This window comes from Parus major, chromosome 18, assembly GCF_001522545.3.
Source record: "Parus major isolate Abel chromosome 18, Parus_major1.1, whole genome shotgun sequence".
Lineage (NCBI taxonomy): Eukaryota > Metazoa > Chordata > Aves > Passeriformes > Paridae > Parus > Parus major.
The window spans coordinates 4,747,685-4,771,643 of record NC_031786.1 but is presented as its reverse complement, the minus strand read 5'-3'; the positions used below and the strand labels follow the sequence as shown (position 1 = coordinate 4,771,643).

General features: G+C 41.5%; 1 protein-coding gene across 2 annotated transcripts; it reads left to right on the top strand.

The window, feature by feature from the left end:
* Positions 1-1,344: 1,344 nt before the first annotated feature.
* On the top strand, positions 1,345-23,959 carry TOM1L1 (target of myb1 like 1 membrane trafficking protein). 2 transcript variants are annotated; one of them, XM_015645868.3, is made up of 15 exons: positions 1,345-1,458; positions 1,538-1,622; positions 3,674-3,752; positions 9,547-9,696; positions 9,980-10,099; positions 11,597-11,704; positions 12,283-12,399; positions 15,279-15,412; positions 17,793-17,853; positions 19,243-19,357; positions 20,073-20,169; positions 20,628-20,706; positions 21,555-21,642; positions 21,913-21,985; positions 22,834-23,959. In XM_015645868.3, exons 1-15 carry the CDS (start codon positions 1,401-1,403, stop codon positions 22,892-22,894), a joined length of 1,425 nt encoding a protein of 474 aa, XP_015501354.1. In that variant the 5' UTR covers positions 1,345-1,400; the 3' UTR covers positions 22,895-23,959. The 2 variants fall into 2 exon arrangements, with proteins under 2 accessions (XP_015501354.1, XP_018864073.1); XM_019008528.2 differs by lacking the exon at positions 1,538-1,622 and having other exon boundaries at positions 1,394-1,458.

The following is a 23,959-nucleotide window of genomic DNA, read 5'->3' as shown; positions in this document are numbered from 1 at the left end:
CCAGTAGATGGGGCCACAGAGTTGTACAAAACACAAAAGAAAGATTAGTGTCTCCTAAGAAAAACCCTCATAGTGCAAATAGAGCTTTGTAATCCATTACATTCCAATGTCAGGCAAATAATTTATTTGCTTTTATCGTGTCTCGACTGTATGATTCATTAAGCTCTACTCAAAGGCTACTTAATATGATTGTGTGTGTTTGATACCGAAATAATTACAACTCAGCCAACAAAAATTACAGCTGAGATCTTAATTTTCATCCATCCTCTGTTGGTTCCCAGGTATTGTCCAGGTGTGAGATAGGCTTGTGATGAAGTGACACGATGGAAGTCGTTGCAGTAATTGTAGCATTAAAATCCCACATGTGGAGAGGTGTGTGTGGCAGGAGGAACGTGTCAGTGGTTCCTGCAGAACACACAGGATAACTTTATGAACGTAACTCGGATGCACTGTTGAGAATGGGGTTTTTTTGCCCTTTGAGATCTTTTTTGTGTGTCCTTTTTAAATGTGTGGATCAGAAAAGGCCGGGGGGTTTGAGAGCGGCTGTAGGGAGGTTGCAGGAGCAGGGGTAGCCCCGGGGCTGTGTAGCGGTGGCTGCAGAGGTTTCCATTGCCTGCTCGTGGGGTGCAGCTCGGTACCAGCAGCAGAAGGGGCTCTGGGGGTGTTTCTGAGCTTCCCCCCACGAAACGCCAAGTTCCTCGTGGATTCAGCTGTGAAATACCATCCGGGACCCGGCTGAAACAGCACTGCCTGTGAGCGAGGGGCTCGCAGGTAAAATACTGATATGGGGCAGGAAAATGAGCCCGTGGCTGTGTGAGCAGAGGAGATCAGGGGGTGCTTTGGGTCCGGCCCAGGGCGAGGGACTGAGCTGTCCGTGCGGCTCTGAGCACAGCTCAGCCCCGGGGGGAACCCGGCCCGGGAGCATCCCTGCAGTGTCCCGGTGGGTGTCCGGGAGAGCCCCTATGCCATGGGATGCCCGGGAGGGATCCAGCCCCGGTGGGTGTCCGGGAGAGCCCCTATGCCGGGGGATACCCGGGAGAGCCCCAGCCCCGGTGGGTGTCCGGGAGAGCCCCTATGCCCTGGGATGCCCGGGAGGGATCCAGCCCCGGTGGGTGTCCGGGAGAGCCCCTATGCCCTGGGATGCCCGGGAGGGATCCAGCCCCGGTGGGTGTCCGGGAGAGCCCCAGCCCGGGGGATGCCCGGGAGGGAGCCGGTCCCGCGGGGGCGGGAGGGGCCGCTGCTGTGCCGGTACCGGGTTCCAGGGCCAGCACCGGCACCTGGAGGCGGCCCCGGGAGCGCAGGAAGGGAGCGCCCGGCGGGGCGGGAGGGAGTGGCCGGATCCGGCGGCGGGGCCGGGGCTGCCGGCCCGCAGAGCCCGCGGGACGCTGCCGGCAGCGGCCATGGCTTTCGGGAAGGCTCCGAAGGACCCGTTCGGTACCGCCGTGGGCCGCCTGGTCGGTGAGTAACCCCGAGCGGAGCCCCCGCCCGGCCCCCGGCCTCGGCCGCCGCTCACCCCCCGCTCCCCTTGGCCTTGCAGAGCGGGCGACGCTGGGCTCGCTGCAGACGGAGGAGTGGGGACAGTTCATGCACATCTGCGACCTGATCAGCGCCACCGAGGAGGGGTGAGGAGCGGGCACAGGGGCGCGGACATCCACCGGGGCACGGCCGCATCCCACAGCGGAGCAGGGCTGGTGTGAAGGGACCCGAAACAAAACAGCGCAGGGAGCAGATAGCTTTGGTTCCCGAGGAAAAGCTTTGCCTGTCGCGGGGCCATCGGGGCTTTTAGGGATTAGGCTGGGAGGTTTTTCCCCATAGGAAAAGGTGGTGACAAAGGTTTCTCATCCGAGTCTGAGGCGTTTATACAAACTGTACTTCTCGGGTACGCCTGTGCTCTACAAACCCGCCTGGAAAAGGCTTTGAGCACTGGGATACCTACAACAGCATTTAAAACTGTTGTATTTTGCCTTCGTGTTCCCCCGTGCGGTGTGTGCCGGTGCCGGGGTGAGGGATGCTGCCAGGGGATCTGCCCGGTCCGGGGCTCCGCACCCAGCTGTGCTCAGCCACCTGCTGCTCTCAGCTTCCTTGTTTCCACCTGTAAAACGGGAAAAAAGGAAAGTCGTCCTCATGCTACATCTGCTTCAGCATTGCATTGCGAGAACTCATTCTAGCAATGGTATATTTTAACGCTAGCTGAAGAGTTTTATCCAGGACAAGGAGGTATGGCTTGCTTTCTGCACAGGTGTCTTTTTTTTCTGTATCAGCTTTTCTTTCCCTTCATTGTTTTGGATTCCACATTCTCATCTGTGGCTCTTAGTGCTTGGAATGTCAGTAATAATGACTTCCTTCTGGTTATTGCCATAAGCAACAGCATGCTTTGACCCTCAGTGTTAGTTTTTATGTAAAGTTTCCATGCAACAGAGCCTTTTTTCAGTAAACTGTTTCCTCTTGTGTAGCTTGGGCTTGCAGAGGACTCCTTGTGACTTCCTCCTAGGCAGCTACTACTAGTCACAGTCTGTGACAGGACAGTGGGAGCAGCAGAACTGCTGCATCTAATTAGGTAAATGGTTATTTTAATGCAATATCCAGCTCCTGACCAGAGCATTTCCAGATGCTTTAGCGAGGGAGGCAAGCAGGAGTAGAATTGTAGTACAGCTCTCTGCAGGGGAAATTTCTCCACTCTCGTGCTCCCATCCATCACTTGATGCTCTACTGATGTGCCTGGGTATGACATATGATTAATAAAAATAGAGAAATGTCTTATTTTTTTTTTCATTAAGTATATATCTCATCAAACTAAGAGATGTAGTAATGTAAGTTAATTTCACTGATTTTGAAATGCTTTTAACAAAGATTTATTTTTTTTCTTTTTTCTTTAGTGAAACATTGTATTTGGACCTATTGCTCCATCATAGATTCTAGAAAGATCCTAAAGAGATGTTAGGACATCTTGTTTATGTTGATCATGAGCATTGGGCTGGCCCTAATAATTGTACACTATAGGTAGTCCATGTTAATGAGGCAAAACTGCTTCCCACATGTGATAACCTCAATACCATCTTCCTTTTCCTCCTACACAGATAATTCAAAGATATGGGGTGTATATATAGAAATGAAAATGGCTGGGTTAGAAATGCCCCTATCTCTGGGCTGGAGTGGGTTGTCCCTCCATCCATGGTAATTACTCAGATGAGTTAAGTGCATCCTGCAATTAGAAGATTGGAAGTTATCCATGACACCCCTACTCCTGACAGCACTCCCAGGAGAATATTTTCTAATTGCATCATACAAGAAAACTACCAGTCAACTCTTGATACATCTGGCAATTGATATTTCCTTTCATGGCAACAAAAACTGGATAAGTAATTATATTGTACAGCAGTGGAAAAATATAATTTTGGAGCAGACTTTGCAGAGGAGAATGCAAAGTCTCTGCACAAGTCTCTGGAGTAATGCAGAGTCTGCAGTACCAAACCTGATTCACTGCTTTGTTGCTCTACTTCAGTGCTGAAGAGATTTTGCTGAAATCAGTGGGGCAACTGCTCTGGTTTTATGTGGGTGTAAACACAGGGGTGGATTTGGTCCTGTATCTCAGGCTGGTATTTTTGGTACTTGGATGAAGTTATGAACTAGAAAACTTCACTGGTAACTTCTCCTCTTTCATTTATTGTCATAGACCAAAAGATGCAGTTAAAGCACTGAAGAAGAAGCTTTCAAAAAACTGTAACCACAAGGAGATCAGGCTTACCTTGTCTGTAAGTACAGCTGTGTTTATATTAATTAGACACTAAGAAGGCAAACAGTCTAAATGATAAAGTGGCATGCAAATTATCCCTGACACAACTCTCCAGGACCTTTTCAGTCTTTGTTGTTTGTGTGTACAGCACTGCCACAGTGCAGATCAGATGGTTTGCTGGCATTCCATGGACTCCTGGAGGATGCAAATTGTGGGGGGAGTTGTTCTGTGTAAAAGTAGGATAGTTCTTATGTGCTCCAGTGACTGTCCTGTGAAAATCCCACCTGTTTGTGAAAGACATGGAGGTTAGGATATTACATAAAAGCTACATTTGCCCATCCTATTACTCACCTTGTGGTGCTGATCTTAGTCAAACCAAGCAGTGTGCAGCATGGTGGAATGTGTGATATGTGCTTGGTTAAAGGAAATGTTATCACATATAAACTATAAACTTGAAGGAAAAGCTAACCCTGGTGAGTTAAATAAGGGAGTGAGAGGCAGGGTGAGCTGTGTGAAATTATAACTAAAGGTTAGAGTGTCTGGGAATATCCTCATCTGACAGAATGTGGTCTCTAGAATCTGACAGTGTTCCTGAATTTCCCCAGGGTTTGGGGAGCTGTTGTGATTTCAGTCAATTTAAGATTTACTGAAGTATTTTAATGCAGAAATTTCTAATACTGTTCTAAGTCCTGAGTTTCTGGCTTGAATTACTCTTGACTTGCAATAGTGGAACTGTGACAGGAGTGATGTCTTTTATATTTTAAGTTCTTGAGGATTTTAGTCTTTTGTTAATTGGCTCAAAGTATTTTCTTCACTGTTTCCTTTTTTGAGGTTTTAGAGGCCTGTCTGCATCACTTTGAGTACTATTGCTCATGGGTTTGGTATTTGTTGTGCAAAATCATTATCTCTATCAAGATGTGCTGAGAAGTGATTAAAGAAAATGGGTGATGGATAGTGCCAAATTGTAGGTTGCTTAGCAATTGCCCAAGTGTCTCCTGACGAGTTAGAGACTCAGATAAATGTTAAACGTGTCAATATCAACCTTCAGCTCACTCAGTTTCCGGAATTCTTCCCTGGCTTCTCCCTCCACTGTCTCATGAGTCACATTTTTGTGTGTTTTGAGTATTTGCATAATGTAAACACTGGGTTTCCACCGTACCAGGTGTGTCTCCTGCAGCCCTTGTGCAGCAAGGTCCTGTTCTGATTGCCTGATAGTCTCTGCTGATAACCCAGGGTTTAGGTTTGGGAGTTGTTCCTTGGGTATTTACAGTGCAGATATACCCAAGGTGACATTATAGCCTAGCTCCTGAGTATGTAAAAGTGGGAGAAGGATCTTGTTCCAGGTCTATCCAAGAGGAAGATATCACACTGACCTGGAAGCTCATTGTATTGCAGATAGAGCATGCAGCAGGTTCAGCTGGGAGTGCAGATCCTGTCCTGTTCCAGCCCCTTTCCCCATCCTCACCATTCCCATGCACACCTGTAATTTGCCTGCCAGGCAGTCACATCCTCTTGGCCCAGCTGCTGTTTTCTGTTTGCAGATTTCTTCTCCCTGTATTCCTTAATCTTGTTTCCTCTTTTTTTATTTGAATAAGTTCCAGCCTTTCTTCTAACTCTCTCTCTCTCTCTCTCTCTCTCTCTCTCTCTAGTTTTAGTTCTTACATAAGATCTTTTATGCTTTGCCTCTCCCTCTGCCTCTGGCTTTTTTCCTTTTTCTTTTTTTTTTTACCAGTACTGCCATAATTTCAGCATGTGTAAAATCTTTCTATTGATGACCTCATTGCTGGCCATGTGTGGCTTTTGCCTTTCCCACAACACTCTTCCTATGTTCTGTATCTTCTGTTTTTATCTTCTTAATTACCTTAATGAAGTTGTTCCTGTTTTCCATTTTGAAATGTTTAGATGGCAGCAGTAATTGATTGCCAGTGGAAAAAAAGAAATCAATTTCAATTCTTGAAACACGAGCCCATTCCTCCCTGTGTAACCCTCATCTCTTAAAAAGTCTTTTCCTCCCAGAGTTTTGCAAAACTAAGTGTTCATTTTGGATGAACTGTTAGTGCCTGTGTTTCTTACAGTAAATGTGTTCCTCTACCTTTTGAGACTCTACATCAGATTGTCTCTCCTACCTACATTAGATAAAACTAAGAAGGATCTACAAATCACATTTCTTTACAAGTGCATTTTGATCCAGTTCTATCTATTCAACCTTGACATCCTTGAATTCAGTATTTGTAATGAAGCTGTTTAGGGATCTCATTCCCAGAGGATACACACAGGGTGGAGTGTGAAAATCTTCATGGAAGCAGCACGTTATCCCTGATTCTGCTGCTGAGTTAAATCTCAGCAGTGTGTTCCTCCTCCTCGCTTTTAGGTGATGTTTTATTTACTTGGAGGAGGAAGGCTGGGTGCCAGCTGGATAATGTGGCTTGGCTTCAGGAGCTGCTGGAGTTGTGTGAAATCACATGGATGGAGGTGTTTGTGTCAGGCCATGGAGTTGCCTCATGCCCAGCCTTTGATAACACCGAGAGATCAGGGCTGGCACTGGAGGTTGTGCAATCAGCGTGAAGAGGATTAGAACTTTCAGGCAGGAATCCAACAGACTGAGTGTGTGTTACTTTTTATTGCTGGTAGACTTTGGATACATAAGTTTTGTTTGTGGTTTTGTTAAGCATTTGTTGCAGTGCCCCAGTTCTGACACCTGTAAGGTCTCAGGAGCTGAACAGCACATGGGGAAATTGTTTATTGGATGTGTCCCTCTCACTCCTGCATTCAAAACAGTGGGCAGAAATTTAAGATTAAATTACTGTTTCACCTCTGTATTACATTGTTGGAAAATATTATAAAGGAAGTCATTTTCCCAGAGAAATTGTGGATGCCCCATCTCTGGAAATGTTCAAGTCCAGAATGGAGGAGGCTCTTAGCAACCTGATGTGAATGGCAGGGGAATTGGAACTAGTTGATCTTGAAGGTCCCTTCCAACATAAGCCATCCTATAATTGCTTAGAATTAAATTTTGATTTTTTTTGTTGTTTTTTTTCCTAAGAAAAGTTCCACTTTTCCTTTTTATTGTGTGTAATTTTTCTGATGCAGAAAAAATTTAGCATGGCACACGTGGCCTTCAGGTTTTAGTTTGTTAAATTAACATTTCACAAAGTGGAGGATTTGAAAAACAAAAGCTAGAGTCCTCCAGCTCCTCAATTAAGAGTACCACTCTATTTTATTATACTTTATATATATGTTGACAAAGAAGAAAAGAAGAGGACATTGAGTGGGAGCAAAAGAAATCCAAATCTCAGTGTTTAAAGTGTGAAAAACAAGACTTCTGAAAATTCAGTGTTGAACTTTGATTGAGAGTACCCAGCCCCTGCACTGTAATTGGTAAGTGGCAGCTGAAACAGCTGCTCATACTGGTTTGGTTTAAATGCTGGCCTTGGAAACAGCATCTTGCAGTTCCAAACCTCAGATGGGCAGGCATCAGGATGTGCTCAGTGGAGTGTAATCCTGGAGATGGATTAATGGCTTGTTCCCCTTGAGTCAGAAGTGTGAAGAAGCAAACTGTTCATCTGGGTTTTCTTGCAGCCACCTTGGGTCTGAGAAGCATCCCTCACGAGCTGCACCCATTGCTCAGCTTTATGGACCAAGCCTGGCTGTTTTAAATGTACAGCAAATCCTGAAATCTGAGTGAGATCTGTTAAGGAACATAGCTGGCTTTCTGCTGTACTCACCAACTCCTCCCATTTTTTGTTTCTGCTTCACAGTTTGGCTTCACCTCTTTGTGGATGCCTTTTATCATTTTAGTTCTGTGATTCAGTCCTTTAAACCAGAGGCCTTGGATTGAAGAGTTTGCCTTTTTTTGCTCAGTGCAGATCTGTGGGATTGGTTACCCTGGAACACAGCAGCTCTGTCAATTCCAGCACTTCTCATGTCCTGTTTGCCATTGACAGGAATGGTTTGATTGAAGTTAATTTGCCAGTTTTGTTATTAAAACATGTTTCTGGTAAGTTCCATTGTGCTGCATGGAGCAGTGGTTGGCTTGGCCAGCTTGGATCTGTTCCTTCCACTGGAAGTGCTTGGGACTATGAAATCCTATTTCCACTGGAGTCCTATTTGCACAATAAATACCCATATTGAAATTCTAATGAAAGGTGTTACGAGAATGAGAGTGGCTTGTTCATGAATAGTCCACTCAAAAATAATTGAGTCAAAGTCTAATTTTTCTTATACCAGCCTAGTTTTATCCTGAGTGTGTGGGCTGGTCACTGAAGTCAGTACTTTCATTCAGTGTGTAGATACCCAGTCCCCTAAGTAGGGAATTAATAATAAGGAGTAGTATAACAAGTTTCCCATGCACTGGGTTGAAAATATTTTACACAAAGCATCTTTGAAGTACTGCACAAGCAAATGACTTGGCTTGTTAGCATATGTTTCATGTACTCTCTATGAAAAGTAATGTTTCAAACCAAGAGGTTTTTGTAATTATCTTTCAGTTAGCTTTTTGCACAGCAGTCTGCCAGTGTCTCTTTGTTCTACCCTGTTCTCATTTTGACAATATATTTTCTTCCAGCCTTAAACCTGTTCTCCTGTAAGCTCCTGATCACACTGAGAGAAAAATCCCTGAGTCTTGAGGCTAGAAAATGAGTTACTAAAATGGTTTCACTTAGTCAAATGTAGTCTGCTCTGAATAGGAAAGTATACTTAACCTACTTTTATGAAGATTACAATATCATCCCTTTTAAATGCATGTATCCTTTTTAGAATATGTCCTGTCTGTTACATGGTCCAGGGGAAGTTTTTTTCTCAAAACACATGAAATTTTGCAGCCTTTTGTTAATGTCACCCCTTTGCTTTCACCCTTTTGTCTTCCCTCTTATGTTGGGAGGGAAAATGAAGCTACAATTGAAGAGAAAGAAGCACAAGAGTGACTGTTTTTCCCATCATCCATCTTCAGATTTGGGCTGGGCAAGATGAGTTCTGTTCCTGATTCTGCACCTGATCTGACTGAGCCCAGTTTCCTGTCAAGTCCCAGGTGACTGGGATGTAATGGCAGTTTTTGACATCTCTTCTGCAAAATGGGGATTGTAATCAGCCACCTCCAGATGTACAAGGGAGAAATATTACATACTTACCACATCCTTCTGTGTTTGATAGGGCAGGCATGGTGCTTGAAGGGCTCATGCTCTAAGCATTTGAAGCAGGGTTTTGGAAGTAGACTTCCTTCATGAAGATGAATCTGACAACTGGAACATTTCAGCTCATCTCTTTCAAATCAATGTGACCTTTGAAACATATGGAGAAATTATGCTCCAAGTTGGTGAATTTGTTCTTTCCTGTTTTATCATTAGTCTCTCACTGGGCAGATTAGAGGACAGGCATTTAGTAATCTGATTTTCTTCTCTTGCAGAGCTCTTCAGAATCTGTAAGACCAGGGTATCTATGTGCTAGGCAGTGAATTAATTCTATTGCTGAAGCTGTACAAGTAATTTTTAAGATATGGGCGGATTTCCAGCTGTGTGTTCAGTAAATGCTGTGACATGAAAACAACTGTGACCATGGCACTCTGTTAAAGGTTGTGTGAGTCTGGCTGGCACAGCTCCTTTGGACTGTGCAGGTAAAACAGAGCACACAGGGAGCTGCTGTTTCCCTGAAGTGACCTCGTCAGGCATTCTAGTCAGAACTTATCTGTTCATATCCATTCCCACTCTTCCCTATAGTTCCTTGAAACAACTTAAACAAAAAGAAACAAAAGCCATCAAGTTGTGTGGCTTTTCCCCCTCTATTCGTTGTGTAACAGATGTTTTTTTGTGTGTGTGCAGCTGCTTGAGATGTGTATGGAAAACTGTGGCCCAAGATTCCAGTCTTTAGTTGTGAAGAAGGATTTCTGCAAAGACAAGCTGGTGAAACTGCTGAACCCAAGATACAACCTGCCCATTGACATGCAGGAGAAAATACTGACCTTTATCATGGTGAGTCTGCACTAAACTGAGTGTTCATAGTGTTTCTGCCACGTGGTAAATGTTTAATTGTGCAGCCTGTTTAATTAAACGTTTAATTGTGCAGCCTGGGAGCCTCTTCTGAAAGCAGACCTTAACTTTGGAGCTGTAGTGGTTCCTGTTGCACTGAATGGAGTTGTCCAGAGTGAAAGAAAGGAATGACCTGTCTTTAGGACCATACATTTTAAATGCACTTGACTGACCCACTGACTGACCATTTCTGTGACTGTTACTGTCCCTGATATTTCAAAACCAGGTTTGGGCACGAGGTTTTCAGGGGATGGTGGATGTGAGTGAAGTAAAAGAAGTTTACCTGGAATTGCTGAAGAAAGGAGTGGAGTTTCCATCCTCCAACACCAGCAGTGGTGGATCTAAGGTGAGGATATACAAGGACACTTCAGGAGTGGGATGTGTTCATTTTATGGGACACAGAAGGCACAGAAGTTTGATCTGGGTTTTTTTATTTAAATGCTCTGGGGCAGAATATGACCAGTCTACATAAGCACATGAGAAAGAATCAGTTCCAGTTATAACAGCTAAGGTAACAACAAAGAAACCTGACCTACATAGTAATTTATTTCATTTCCAAGTACAGATTCATGGATATGTTCTCAGGAATGAAGCATCTCTGGCTTGAGACTTTCGAAGATTTGTGTGTGTAGTTTACTTCAAAATAAATGAGTGCTTAGTGCTCCAAACTTGTCATCTTCTGAAAGCCTCAACAAAAATGAGTAAGATTTTTACAAAAACACGTACTGTTGAGAATATGAGAATCATCTGTCTCTAAGATTAAATGGAGAGAAATCTATAAGAAAAGACTATTGTCTGTCTATCTCTCCAGCTTGCACACTAAGTGTTATTTAAGCCTATGTCATAGGTAGTATTGTGTGGCATTTAGGACATTAAATATGATTTGAGCACTGTACAGCAGCTGAAAATACAGTACATGGTTTAATGCCATTCTTTCTAGAATTCTTTTTTTTTTTAAAGAATTTTCACAAGAGCTTGGGCAGTGTGAAAGCCATCCATCACTGCATGGAATCTTGCAGTTGCAGAATTAGATGTTTATAATCAGTGCAGACAGGAATAATTTAGATTTATCCTGAGTTTGATCTGCTGGTTGAATAGTGGAGTGCATAAAAGTTTATGTATTTAAAGGTTGTTTGAACAAGCTGTGTGAAGAATGCTCTCAATAGATACCATTTTTTTTCCACACCTAGTATATTAGAGATGATTTTGTCTGCCTCATGTAGTTGCCAGTTAAAATCAGTGGCAAATGTTCTGTTTGTCTCAGCAGACCTGAACACAGTTTTTACCTCAGTCTCCGGGAAGTGAAGAGTTTGTAGTGTGGTACAGGCTGAGGTTTACATGTGAACTTTTTTTAGCAGTCAGTTCAGATGTGATGCAGATGAAGCTTTCTCAGACTGTTCCTCCTTTTCAGTCCAAGAGACTTTTGTCATTTACCTTCTGCAGAGACCCAGACTCAGCCCTCCAGCCCTTCTACTGCTTCCAAATGTGATCACATTCCAGGCTGTCCTTCACTGCAGAATTGCAGTGGCACTCTGGGCAGGACTCTTTGCTCTTAGATGGGTTGTTTATTCCTTGCTAGCCTATTCTTGAGCCATTCCCACTTTAGTCTGTGATGGAACTTACTTGCAAACCTTTCCAAAGATATTTTGTTTCCAAGCTTCATTTCATTACAAAATGGCCATTAGATTCTTGCAAATAGGTTTTGCTCAACAAATTCCCTGGGAGCACTGATTATGAGGAATCTCCTGCCCAGTTGTGTAGTCTGAGAGATGTTCCTCTCTCCACTGCATGTCTGCTGCCATTCTGTTCAACCCAAGCTCTGGTGTTTTTTCTGTTTTCACAGATTTCAACCTGGTCTTGTGCAAAGTCATCCCCATCCTCTGCCAGTCCTGCCAAACATTCCCTCCTGCCTCTTCCCACAGGCCCAACGTTGTTGTTGACCCCGGAGCAGGTGCAGCACTGCAGGTTTAGGGGAGGGTGGGTGCTCCTGGAATGTGCTGGGAATGTGTCCCTGGAGCAGCCTGGCTGCCACTGGAGGCACCCAGGGGTCACAGGGTGTAGCTCTGGGTTCCTGCTCTCAGCTTTGTGGAATTGCTGCTGGAGTGTGTGGATATCTAATCACATCTTAAAATGCTCTTATGCAAATTGATAACAGCTTGTTCAGAGATAAGCAGGAAAGCCAAACTTTCACATAAGTCTTGTGTGAAGAGGTTATGGCAAAAAGCAGGAAGGAAAGAGCAGTTCTATTCCTGCTTGCCCTGTATGTAACTAAGAGGAGGAGCAGTAGCATCAGTGAGAGGGATTAACTGCAAGGAAAACAAGCAGCGTTATCAGGCTTGGATCTTAGTTTGAGTGCACATTTAAAAGCTGAACTAATTCCATTCATTTCCATGGCATGTTACTAGAGTAAAATAATGCTAATTAAGTCCATATTATACCTAATGGGAAAGAAAGTGGTAAAATTAGAGGTAAGAATTATTCAGCTTGCTCTGTTCACCTCCACAATATTCTCCTGTTGAATTCCAACAGATTGGGAAACTGTACAGTGAACTGGATATGGCAAAAATGAATGTGAGAGTCATGTCATCAATATTGAAAGAAAATGTTCCTGGCTCTGAAAATCCAGATGATATGAATCTTTTACAGGTACATGATGATAATTCATTCATAGGGGCTATTGGTTTGTTTATAGTTGCTTTTTAAAGTGTTACATCTTGTCTTTTAACATCTGGATTCAGATTGACAAATGAAACCCAACAACAAGTTTCTATCTCTCGTTTTGCTCGGCTTTCTTTCATCTCCTTCACCTTCCCTTGACATCTCAAAAGTCAGAAAAGGACAATACAGCTTGCAATGCAAATTTAAGCTCTAAGGAATTCCAATGGCAGAGGAATTTCATAATGGAGCGTTCTCTGTTGAGCATGTTCTGTCAAACAGCCTCAAGAACATTCCAGCTGGAGGATAGCTGATGACACAGTGTCGCTCTCATATCCGTCCTGGAGCTTGCAGAGCTCTCTTTATTATCACCAGTCCCTTAGAGGCACACTGAGGGCCAGTGAGGAATATGAAGCATTGGCTTTATGCATGTGACCTCAAAGCTTGGGAGCTTGCTGTGCTACAGAGGAATTCGTGTGTGCTCTGAAAGTAGCCTGAAGGAGGCATATTGCAATAGTTCAGTGATGCAACAGTGAACCTGTACATGTTCCTTCTGTGATATTATGTGCTTATGCTGTTTTTTCCAGTTCAGGAATTAAAAGTACAGTATTACTTCAGCTTTGCATTGGTGACCTATGTTAATGGAAGCTTTTTGATTTCATGTTGTCTGTGAGAACTTAGAAAGCTTTTACCACATCCTTCTGTTTCTAACCTTACCTCCAAACTGCTACAATGAGGAAGCATTTTTGGCAGTTTTGCAGCATTAAGTGTTTTGAAGAACTGACTGAATTTTTGCAAGCCTTGAGTGCACTTCTCCTGTGTAGAAATTTTCCTGTGCAACAAAACTCTACTGGGTGCTGTTGAGAAGACATTGGTTAATTATGCTTGACCACCTCTGTCCAGTCCATGACAAGGTTGAGAAACAGAGAAACTTTGTCTTTTATTTCCTGTCTCCTGCTGTGGCACTTCTGTACGTGGGTGCACAGATTCAGCTGCCCACAGTAAACCAGTGGATTCTTCCTGACACTCCCAGTAATAAAATTGCTGGCAAAAGGTTGAGGACAGGGTGTGGAGTTTCCATATGTGGGAGAGTGAATGAAAACTCATTCCTTTCACTGTTGTTCTTTCTGTTCTTTTTCCCCTGTGCACAGGGTGGTGTAAAACATTAGGCATGGCTAGCTTGTTCTTTGAACAATGCTTAATGTTATTTTTTTGTTAGTGGCACTACCTGGATTGCTTGGATTGGGCTTTTGTTGTCACAGAACAAAATCCTGTATTAAAAAAGCTGCTTGTTTAGACTTTGATGGAGATGTTGATTTTAGTCCTTAAGATTGCCTGGAGTCCCTCAGTAAAAATTGTAACAAGGTGAACTTGATCAGTGTAATGTGTTTACGGTTCTTTATCTTCATTAGTGGCCAGGATCCTCTCTTTCCCCACCCTGTTTTGGACAAGGCTTAAGATATCATATTTCCCTGGAAATAATGTGCTGGCCAATAACTGAAGTGAAAGAATAGTTCAGGATCAGCCAAGAAGAGTAACAAGCTTTTGTCCTGGATGGTGAATGGACATAGTGAACAGATAGGATGTGCAGGAATTTGGGTCCAGATCAGCAGCTGGTAAGAATTAGCACAAATGTACTGGAATCACTGATGATTTCTATTCCAGCTGCTACTTCAGCATTGTAAAATTCCAGTTTTCAAGCAAATCCATTCCTGAAATGAGTGTCTCAATTTCCTTCTCTATTGAGTATTGATGCTTGCCAGTCTGCCTGTGTAATGGAGTCATAAGAAATACACATTTTTTAAAATGTGGATCAGGTAGTAAAGTGTGGAGTCAGGAGGTGTTAAATGTAATTACAGACATTAGGCTGAACACATTTCTGTGTGTTTTTTCCTGGGCCATGAAGATAGAGTACTGAAAAGTATAGCACTCTACAGTCCTGACACGGATCTAGCAAAGGGATGCAAATTGCTTTTTAAATAAATAATTGATTTACTTGAAGTATTGTTGTGGGGTTTTTTGAGGAAAAATCAGATCACTCTGAATATCAAAGCAATTTCTGAATAGTAGTGTGCAAAACCAGTAGTTTTCCCCCTCCTTTTTTGTTTCTTTAAGCAGAGCCAGCCTGCATTTGCAAATGCAATGTGAAGGAGAAAAAATGTTGGCTGAGTTAAAGCTCCTGTTGCTAAAGAATTTGTTTCTTTGAACATGCAAAATCTGCAGAGGGGAGTAATATAAACAGACTGTCTTCCACTTCACCAGGCAATAATGCAAAATTCTTCCAATAAACTCTCATAATTCTCCTATCTGATGATTCTCTAAGGTTTTGTTTTTCACAAAAAACCTTCTTAAAAATCCATAGATTAAGTTTATCCAGGCTTCCCATTTAAATGAACAGTTGGAGTTTGAGACTTATCACAGAGCACTTCTGACCTTTAGACTAAAATTGTCTTTTCTTCAAGCAGACGTTGAACAGGATTGTGTCCAGGTACCCTGCTGAGTTTAATCAGCTTCAAGCAGGATCAAATCACATTGGCTCTACATCACCCAGAGGGGACTTTGTTATCTTGCAATTTGTAATTTAGGCTTTAGAGACACATATATCTTTAGAAATGAAGGTGGGTGGAGAGGTAGGCAAGAGGTGGGTTGTGTAGGAGTGGTGTGGTGGTAGGAGTTGTGACCCTGCATTGCAAAAATCAAAGACATTGTTCTATTTGCAATGGTTGGTACCCCTGTGGTTTGTATAAATTAAGAATGTTCCCTGTGATTCTGCAGTGTTTGGGTGTCCTTATCATTCATCTCCAGAACTGATTCACTGAGAGACCACAATTAAGATTTTTACTTTGTTTTCTTTCCCTTGCCTGGGGCAGAAATTGTACAAGACCTGTCGGATGATGCAGGAGAGGATCATGGAATTGTTGGTGACAGTGGAGAATGAAGATGTGGTTGTTGAGCTAATACAAGTAAATGAAGATCTGAATAATGTCCTCCTGGGACACGAAAGGTGAGTGCAGGGCCTCTCTCCTCACATTTGGAACCTTACCTGAATAAATACACTAAAGGAAGAGATGATCCCTATGCCTAGTGTTGATCCTCCCCATGGAGACAGATTTTACCCTTAAATTCAGAAAAGAGATATGACTGCAAAAAGAGAAAATAATGTATTTGTTGCCTCCTGAACACTCCAGAAATGGTTCAGGAAGGTAGTTAGGAGACATTAGAGTGATGTAAAGCGAGTTAACAGCATGGGCATGAAATCAGATGGAGGCAGACAAAAATAATTTGGAATTTGACATCCTTTTTGGCAGAGTCCAAATTTGTCAATAGCTGCTACATATCCTTTAGTGCTAGTGCTTATCTCTGTTAAGTGTCTGTGCTTCCAGCAAAGAATACTTGTCCTCCTTTCTAAACAATTTTGACGTCTTTACTGCAGGAATTGGCCATGGAGCAGCCTTCTGCCTCATTGCACACTTAGGAGAGCTGCTTGCTGTTCTCAGCTGGATTGAAACATACTGTTCTGCTTGTCTTACAGCAGAAAATGTTTCTTTCTTTCACACATGAAAGCACAGCAGCACTCCTGTTGACATCCTGGGTATTTGTCTGTTATGGCACGGGTAGCATGACTGGATGCAGGCAAAACTGAAATTAGTTTTCAGCTTAAAATTCCAGTGTTGTTCTCCAAAGTATCACACGAGTATACACATGGAGAGTGTTCTGATTTAACTGGAGATACCCTTCCATGTTAAGAGGATGATCTCTTCCACACTTAAAACATGTTCTAGGAATCATTATACATCAAGTACAATTGTTCTTTATTAAATTTAGCAAATTAATATAATTTAGTAATCTTTTCTTTTTAATCCTCACTGCCACACTGAAAATACACTTGTTCTTCTAAATTTCAGGCATAAACTTTGGGCCTTATCATGACAGTGTTAGGTTTTCATATACTCTTAAATCTTGTCTGCTGTAGTGTTGGTGGATTTTACAGCAGCTGTCTTGAAAGAACTGTGTGCTCAGTTCTTTCTTTAGGAGGTTTTGCCTTTTACTAAACAAAAGAGGAATTTTTTTCAGCTTTTGTGTAGATCCACTGAAGTCAGATGCAGTCAGATTACATTTTTGTTACAAGTGATGAATACTGCTGAGGCCAGGAACCTCACACTGTGAATAGGAGCTTGTGGATATAATTCAGCAGATTCCTCACTAAAGACATGGTGATGGAAAGAGTGATTAATTTGGACAGAAAACTACAGTATTCTAGTAATGTAATACTACATTATTTGTATGGTACTGGTCTTCCTGACTGCAGATCCATTCCACTTCAGAGTGGATAAGTATAAAAATGTATCTGGTTAATTTTGTGTTGCAGATTTGTTCTTTAGATCTCCCCCTGAACAACGAGGTGTGTAAAGGGCTGACTGATTTTAGTGAGCTACATCTGTTTCACACTCTGTATGTTGCTGGAGGATACATTGTGCTGCATATTCTGCTTCTGATTATTAATGTAGAATCCAAATGAAATCTGGAGCAATCTCCACTGTGCAACCAACAGCTGATGTGTGTAACGGTGCCTCCCTCTAGTGTCTCTGCAGCTCCTTGGTTCTTCCTGGATTTCAGATAAATACTTTCTGCTCTACAGTTGGAAAGGATCTTTCCTGCTGTTTCTTCATGCATCTATACTCTTTTCCTGGGCCTTCCTAGTACAGTGACCCTGAATAGCAAATGCAGTTGGATAAGCTGTCCATACAGCTCAGGGCTCCTGGTGCTGAAACACAGTGACCTTCTGGATGCTCAGTGTCACCTGTGTGGGTCTGCTCTGGACCCACTGGTATCACTACTAGAATATACATATTTAAGCAGGTAGATTTTTTTTATTTCCATTTTAAAACAATTATTGCAAAAGCCTGTGCTAATGAGAGGGCTGTGTGGCAGAATAGGTGTGTGGTTTGTCCTGGGAAGGCATGAGGGACTGCCCAGAGCTCTGAGGACAGAAGGCTGCCTGGGACTCAGCTGGAAGAATATTCTGGTCAGAAGGAGCTGGATTTGGCACCGTGGGTGTTCACAGTTACTTGCCTGGTGTGAAGAGACACAAAGCACTGTCAGAGGAGCCTTTTGGGTTTTGTTTAGGAACAGGCAGATGACTGTCTCCAAACATGGGGCCAGAACAAAGCAGCTGGTGTTGGTGTAGGAGATAGCAGGGCCACAGCCCTGGAACTGGGGTCAGATTGCCAATAGAGACAAGTGCCCTGAGACAGCACCTGGAGTGCTTGCTTGGTGCTTCAGGAGCATTTTGAGAATCAAAAGTTGATTCTAACTGATTTGATATTCTTCAGAAGCACATCACAGGAATGTAAGAATGAACATTTAATCTGCACCTTCAACAGGTTCTCACGGAACAGAGTTCGTTTCCTGGAGAACCAGAGGATCCAGCATGAGCGGGAGGAGGTAACTGAGGATGAACTCCTGAACTGCAAATATTCCTTTTGCTTTTCCTTGTGAAAAATACATTTCTGATACATGCAGAATTTTATTCTCTAGTTGAGAGGTGTAGGAGACAACAGACTGACATTACTCAATGATTTTTCTAAAGTCTCACTTGCAAAATTGCATGCAAATTCATGTAACTAAGGTAGAAAATAATGTCAAATCTAAGAGGGAAACTTGGGCATGAAAAATGAGAGAGAAATCTATTCAAATGCTGGTTTATTGCCTCCCCAGCTAAGCACAAATATCTGCTGTGCAAAAAAAGAGAAACCATAGGTTATTTTCATTTGTTTCCTGTTAATGGTCTAGAGACTGAAATACTGCTGCACTTTGAGAATTCACTTCTTCTGTTGATTTTTTTTTTTCCTGAGTCAAAGCTTTTTCTGAATTGTGAATAATGGCTTGTAGCAAACTTTTAATGACCGTCCTTTATTGATTGATAATTATGTCTGTAAATTGTATTGCCCAAAGTAGTTTTGCACATTTCATCTTCTGCTAAGCCATAATTGTGCAGTCATCTAGGACTCAACATGAAAATGCATTTTGAATGCTGAAATACTGCTGAAAATTATTAAAAAGGTAGAAGATTGTCTTGTTTTCCTTGAAAAGCCACAATTATTTCGTTCTGGTTATGTAGGTGGATGGTTCTGCTTGATAGATGCTCTGTTAGGTTTGTAAATAATCCAACTAGTGCAGTCTGTGCATTTTTATATTATTAAGGAGACTGAGTTTAAAATGTGTCATCTTTTATCTATTTATTTTTTCATCTGATGTTACCAAACCTGTATGATTCAAGCACGTGGTTTCATCAAACCTTTGGCTGGCTACATTATTAATTCCAACACATTCACAGGAGAAAGGAAAGGAACTCTTTTCTATGTCCTAGGAAATTTTATTGTGGTTTTGATTTTTTTTTTCTATCCAAAACGGGGATGGAAAAAGATCAGTCTCATTGATCAGAATTTTTTTTTCTTTTTTTTTTCTATCCAAAACGGGGATGGAAAAAGATCAGTCTCATTGATCAGAAGATAAATATCAAACCTGTATCCAAACAAGTTCAGAATAGCTGAAAGCACTGAGTCCTTTCTATTTTCTATTTCAGAACTGGTTTTCTTTATTTTTTGAAATTTATCTTTTCTGAAATGCATATTTTGTTTCCTTAGCTACATTTCACACACACACAGAGTCTTGATCTTCTCCTACACTCCCCAGTTTTTAATAGTAAGATTTTAAAAGTTTATATTTTGTGAAAACAGCAATTTGTTTAACAGTATGCAAATTCCTTAACAAAAAAACAACCAAAATTCTGGGGAAAAACCCCAAATAACTTACTCTTTTTCAAATGTTAAGCTCTACAGGAAACAGCCATCTGCTCCCTCAGGTGATCTGCTTGGCCTCTCCATGGATTCTCCATCTTCTGTGTCTGCAGTGGTGCAAAGTGACCCTGCAGTGTCTTCTCCAGGAAGTAAGTGATGAATTCCCCTTTCCCTCCCACCCTGATTCCCTAAAACAAACCCACAAGAGCTTAGTGGAGGAATCAAGAAGTTCCCTGTAAGAAAGAAAACAAAGATACTCTTTAAGGATGTTCCTTGAATTTTTTTGAAAGGAGAATTGGAATGTGTCCATAGGAACAAAACTGTAAGGTATTGTGAGGTTGCCTATAATTTTTTTACAATAATCTTTTTCCCCTTTTACATTGATTTGAGCAGTAGAGCATGTTCTGTTTTCTGCTGCAGTGAGTCCTGTAAAACTCTGGTAGCTGTTTGTTCAGTAGACATAGCAGGAAGAAGCAGGAGTTTTTGGCTTCAGGGACCCAGAATTACTGTTTGCAGAAGCCCCTCCTTTACCCACTTTAGGGAACTCCATATACTAAAGCTAAAGGTGTGAATGTCCCCCTGGGAATAAATCCCTAGAATTCCATTTTAATCCTTTACAAACAGTGACAAGTTTTAAGTGGTATCTATCATGTAGAGAGTTCTGCTGATGCTCTAAATATAGAGATAAATATCTTGGGTCTAGGGCTTTTCAAAGTCATTAGAACTTTGCCTTTCATGTGATAAGCAGCAATTAATTTCAGACTCTTTATAGGCCTTCCAAACAAAACCTTTACTCTTTTAGTGTTCAAAGTACAAGTAGCTACTTTTGCATCATAATGTTTATATTACCACTTTGAATTTCAGATGGGCTATCTGCACACCCTGAAGATAAAACCAGGCCTCATCCATCAATTTACCCACAGCTGGATTCAGCAACTCCTACAAAAGTTCATCAATCCCCGTGAGTAGTGTCTCATCAAGGAATGGGAATGGGGAACAGACCCTCAGGGATGTTAGTGCTCTGTAATTCATCTAGTGAATACAGGAAGCTCTGAGGACACATATTTACTACTTTTACATATTAGTCCAGTAAAGCAAGTGAAAATTCCCTCTGTGCTAGACATTGTTTGAGAGGGTTCAAAGTGCACTTATTCCTGCATCACTGTTTTGTCATAAATAGACATAAGTGTACCTGACTTTCATCAGGGAAAGTGAGAAACATGAAACAGGTCAGTAAAAGAGTTCAGGACAGGAGAGCTGTCCTTATAATTCCTGTGCATGGGACACTGGTCCATCTGCCCATGCTGCTCTCAGTTGTGACACACAGGAAAGACAGGCCAGCCTAAAAAATAATGGAACAATCAGAATAAACAGTTTTGATCGTTTCTTACTTACATTTAATGTATTTCTCTCTCCTAGACTTGCAGCTGAAGCACAAAACAATAGTTTAAGGAGCCCAGCTGGACACATATATGGCAATGTCAACACATATAGCAATGTGAGTAATACTCATGTTTGGGATGATCACTCTTGTCTTGCACATGTCAAATGAGAACTGGATTTATCCCCACTGCTGTCCAAGTGTGATGCAAAGTTCTCTTCTGTGACCCTTCTCCATACCTCAGGGAGTATTCTACTTGGTAACTAGGTTAACTTTCCTCTTTGGCTGCCACAGATTCTAATGTGGGAGCCTGTTTCCTTGGGTCCAGCACAATCCCAGGGGAATTTGCAGAAAACACTTGCTCTGTTATTTGTGTTTAATTTGTTGCTATGCAAAGCAAGCTGAGATCTCCTCCTGTTGCCATGATGTTACTCTGGTATACTTTCTATCTCAAGTAAGATATTAAAAATAAACATACAAAAAAACCCAAAAGCCCTCAAAGCCCCCACAAAAACATAGCCCACCAAAAAAATCACTTAAACCCCAAGTACAGTGTAGACAAATGTCATGCTGCAGAGAAACATCCATGACAGAAGGAATGGAAAGAATTTGAAGGGAGTTTGAGATAATATTATGAAGGCAGTATGAAATAGAAAAGTTGAAAAGCAGCTCCCAAACAAACATGCACAGTCCTTATTTTAAACTGCAAATAAAAGCAGATGTTTGAATCTGTGTGTTGGAACAAATCACACAGAAGTAAATTATACAAATGTGCTATAGAACACTAAATGTTGCTTTGAAGGTTGTGTGATGAATGAAGATTAATTGGGCTGCTAACTGTTGGCCTTGGAATTTTACCTGCAGCAGTCAGAGAGTTTAAAGATAAATCAGCAATTATGTAAGTTAGGTCAAACTAGTTCTCATAGAACAATCTGTTTATGCATTGTTTTGCTTGATGTCCTTAGTTGACAACTCTTTTAAGCCCAGTGCCTCTGAACCCAATAAGTCTGCAGGCTGTACAGACTGTGCCATCAAATGGACCAGCACCAGCAGGTAATAAATTCTGCAAATCTTCTCTTTAATTTTCTTGTTAGAACTTAAGGCCTTTACATAATGGCTGTCTGTGACTAGGGACAGCAGCAAACATTGACAAAGTCATATTGCTCATGGGTTCTGTTACACATCTGTCCATTTTAGCATGTAAAGCAGCTGAATCCATGGCAGATAATGTGCTACTTTCAGGAAGACACAAAAAAACATGAAGTAATCATGCTTTTCATTCTTATTTAAACATGGATGTGTGTGCCTGTCTTTATTCTTCAGCTACATCAAAGAACAAGTCACAGTCACCTCATTACTATGAGATAATGGAATTCGATCCCTTGGCTCCCACTGAGTAAGTAACTTTTAAAATTCTGAGGTACCAAAGACAAAATGGCTTTTTCTTCTGAGAGGAAAAGCAGAGCACTCTACTTAGGCTGAGTTAACTGACCAACTGCATCATTGATGTAAAGGACACTGGGTGCATTTTGCATGGTTTCTTCCAATTAACCAATTAAGGAATAAACTGTAGCATCTCATTAACTGGCATCTGTAAAAATGCCAGTTAGCAGGTCAGGGTCCTGCTGGAAGAAGCTGACTGAACTTCAGCACAGGTAGTTCTGAATGAGGTAACCTAAGGAATTTCTGTTCATAGCAATCATGTTTTTTAGATAATGATTTTCTACTGCATATGAAAAAAATCCTTCATTTAAATATAAACGAGAGGGAATGGATGTTGTGTCTCTCAAGAAGGTCAAAATAGTAAGACAGCAAACTAATACAAAACCTAACAGATGGCAGAACTCCCCTTTCTAACAGTAAATAGCAAAAAAAAATATATATATTGAGCTATCTGTACAAAACTTATTTCTAAGGAGTCATATTTTGAGGTAGGCAAATCTCAACAAAGCTTCCATTGCTTTTGGTTGTTTTTTTAATTAGTGCAGTAATTGCACTGTGGTGCACTTGTAATTTGTGTTTTGCAGTCCTGTTCCCAAACTTGTTTGATGAAAAGTGGCAATGTCCAGAGGTTCCTCATTAAATGTACAGTCAGACAATCAGAGCAGGGCTGGCTCTTTGTTTCCATGGGAACCTGGGCATCCTGCAAGGGAAGCTACACAGCAAACTTTGAATAGCATTTCCCTAGTGCATTTAGTAAAAATGAAATGTGACATAGGAGTCACCCTGTTCCTTCTGTTTCAGACCTGTTTATGAAGAAATTGATGTTGTGCTGAAGACAAAAGTTAAAAAGAACACAGACTGAAGGTGGAGGTGAACACTCTCTGGTGCTGGTCCTGTGCAGTGCTTCCTGTAACTACAAGTGAATAACAGAAGAGGTTTTGCATTTTGACACAGTAATTAGTGTTGGAGTACTAAGCTCTGTGCAAGTTGAAGAGTTACTTGGCTTTACACCTTGGCAATTTGTCCTCAAGGTTCAGCTGTGTGTTCTTCAAGGTCACTTGCATGGATATTTTAATGTATTTTGGGGGCCTGTAAAATGTGACTTCCAAATTCACCTGTGTATGGAGTACCACTTGACACCTGGCACAAGTAAACAAAAAAGACATTACATTCACAGAAACTGCAGAATCCAGTTTCTCTTTCAGCCTCACTGCTATATTCTTCTCCCTAGAAATCTGTAAGGGGGTTTTGAGATAGAATTATTTTTTTTTCCTAAAGTTGGCCTCTTGGTAGATGTCTGAAGACATTCAGTGTTACATTCTACATCCTTAATACAGATTTTGCTTTTTTATTTTCATCCTAAAAACCCACAGTATAGTTGGATTTTTGTCTTGGGAAGAACCTAAGCTGGGACACAAAGTACTGTCATCCATAATTAACACAACAGGGAAAAAACCTGCTTGTTCCTATGTTGTTGTTGTTGCTTTTATTTACTCAGTAAATATTGGAGGGGGATCAATTATCTCTTTCAATGTTCCTGCCCTGCAGAGATTGTTCTGGTGAAGGAAGAAATAATCATCTACAATGCAGATGAGCAACAGTTACCTAATTTGCTTTAATTAAGTTGTTTAATCATGTTAACAACTGTTTTCAGTCTTTTAATAAGTGCCTTATCTATTTTAATGCTGAATGTAAACTGTGCACTTTAACAGGTATAGTTCTCTGAATTTATAGCTGATACAAAATTTGAGAACTTAGTTCATGTTCACATCAGATAAGCTAACTTTTGGTGAAACAACTGCATTTTAAACATTCCTTATGTTAACTCTTTAAGGGATAAGTTCTCAGCTGCTTTTATAATTTTTGTAGCATAAAATTCCAAATAAAAGCAAATGCTTACAGAGAAGTAAACTTTCATCACTTCCAA

Excerpts from the sequence above, each read along its gene's own strand:
- TOM1L1 (XM_015645868.3), top strand. The coding sequence starts at position 1,401 with ATGGCTTTCGGGAAGGCTCCGAAGGACCCGTTCGGTACCGCCGTGGGC. Across the intron at positions 1,623-3,673 it reads ATCAGCGCCACCGAGGAGGG|ACCAAAAGATGCAGTTAAAG; the intron begins GTGAGGAGCGGG and ends TTATTGTCATAG. Across the intron at positions 15,413-17,792 it reads GTCCTCCTGGGACACGAAAG|GTTCTCACGGAACAGAGTTC; the intron begins GTGAGTGCAGGG and ends CACCTTCAACAG.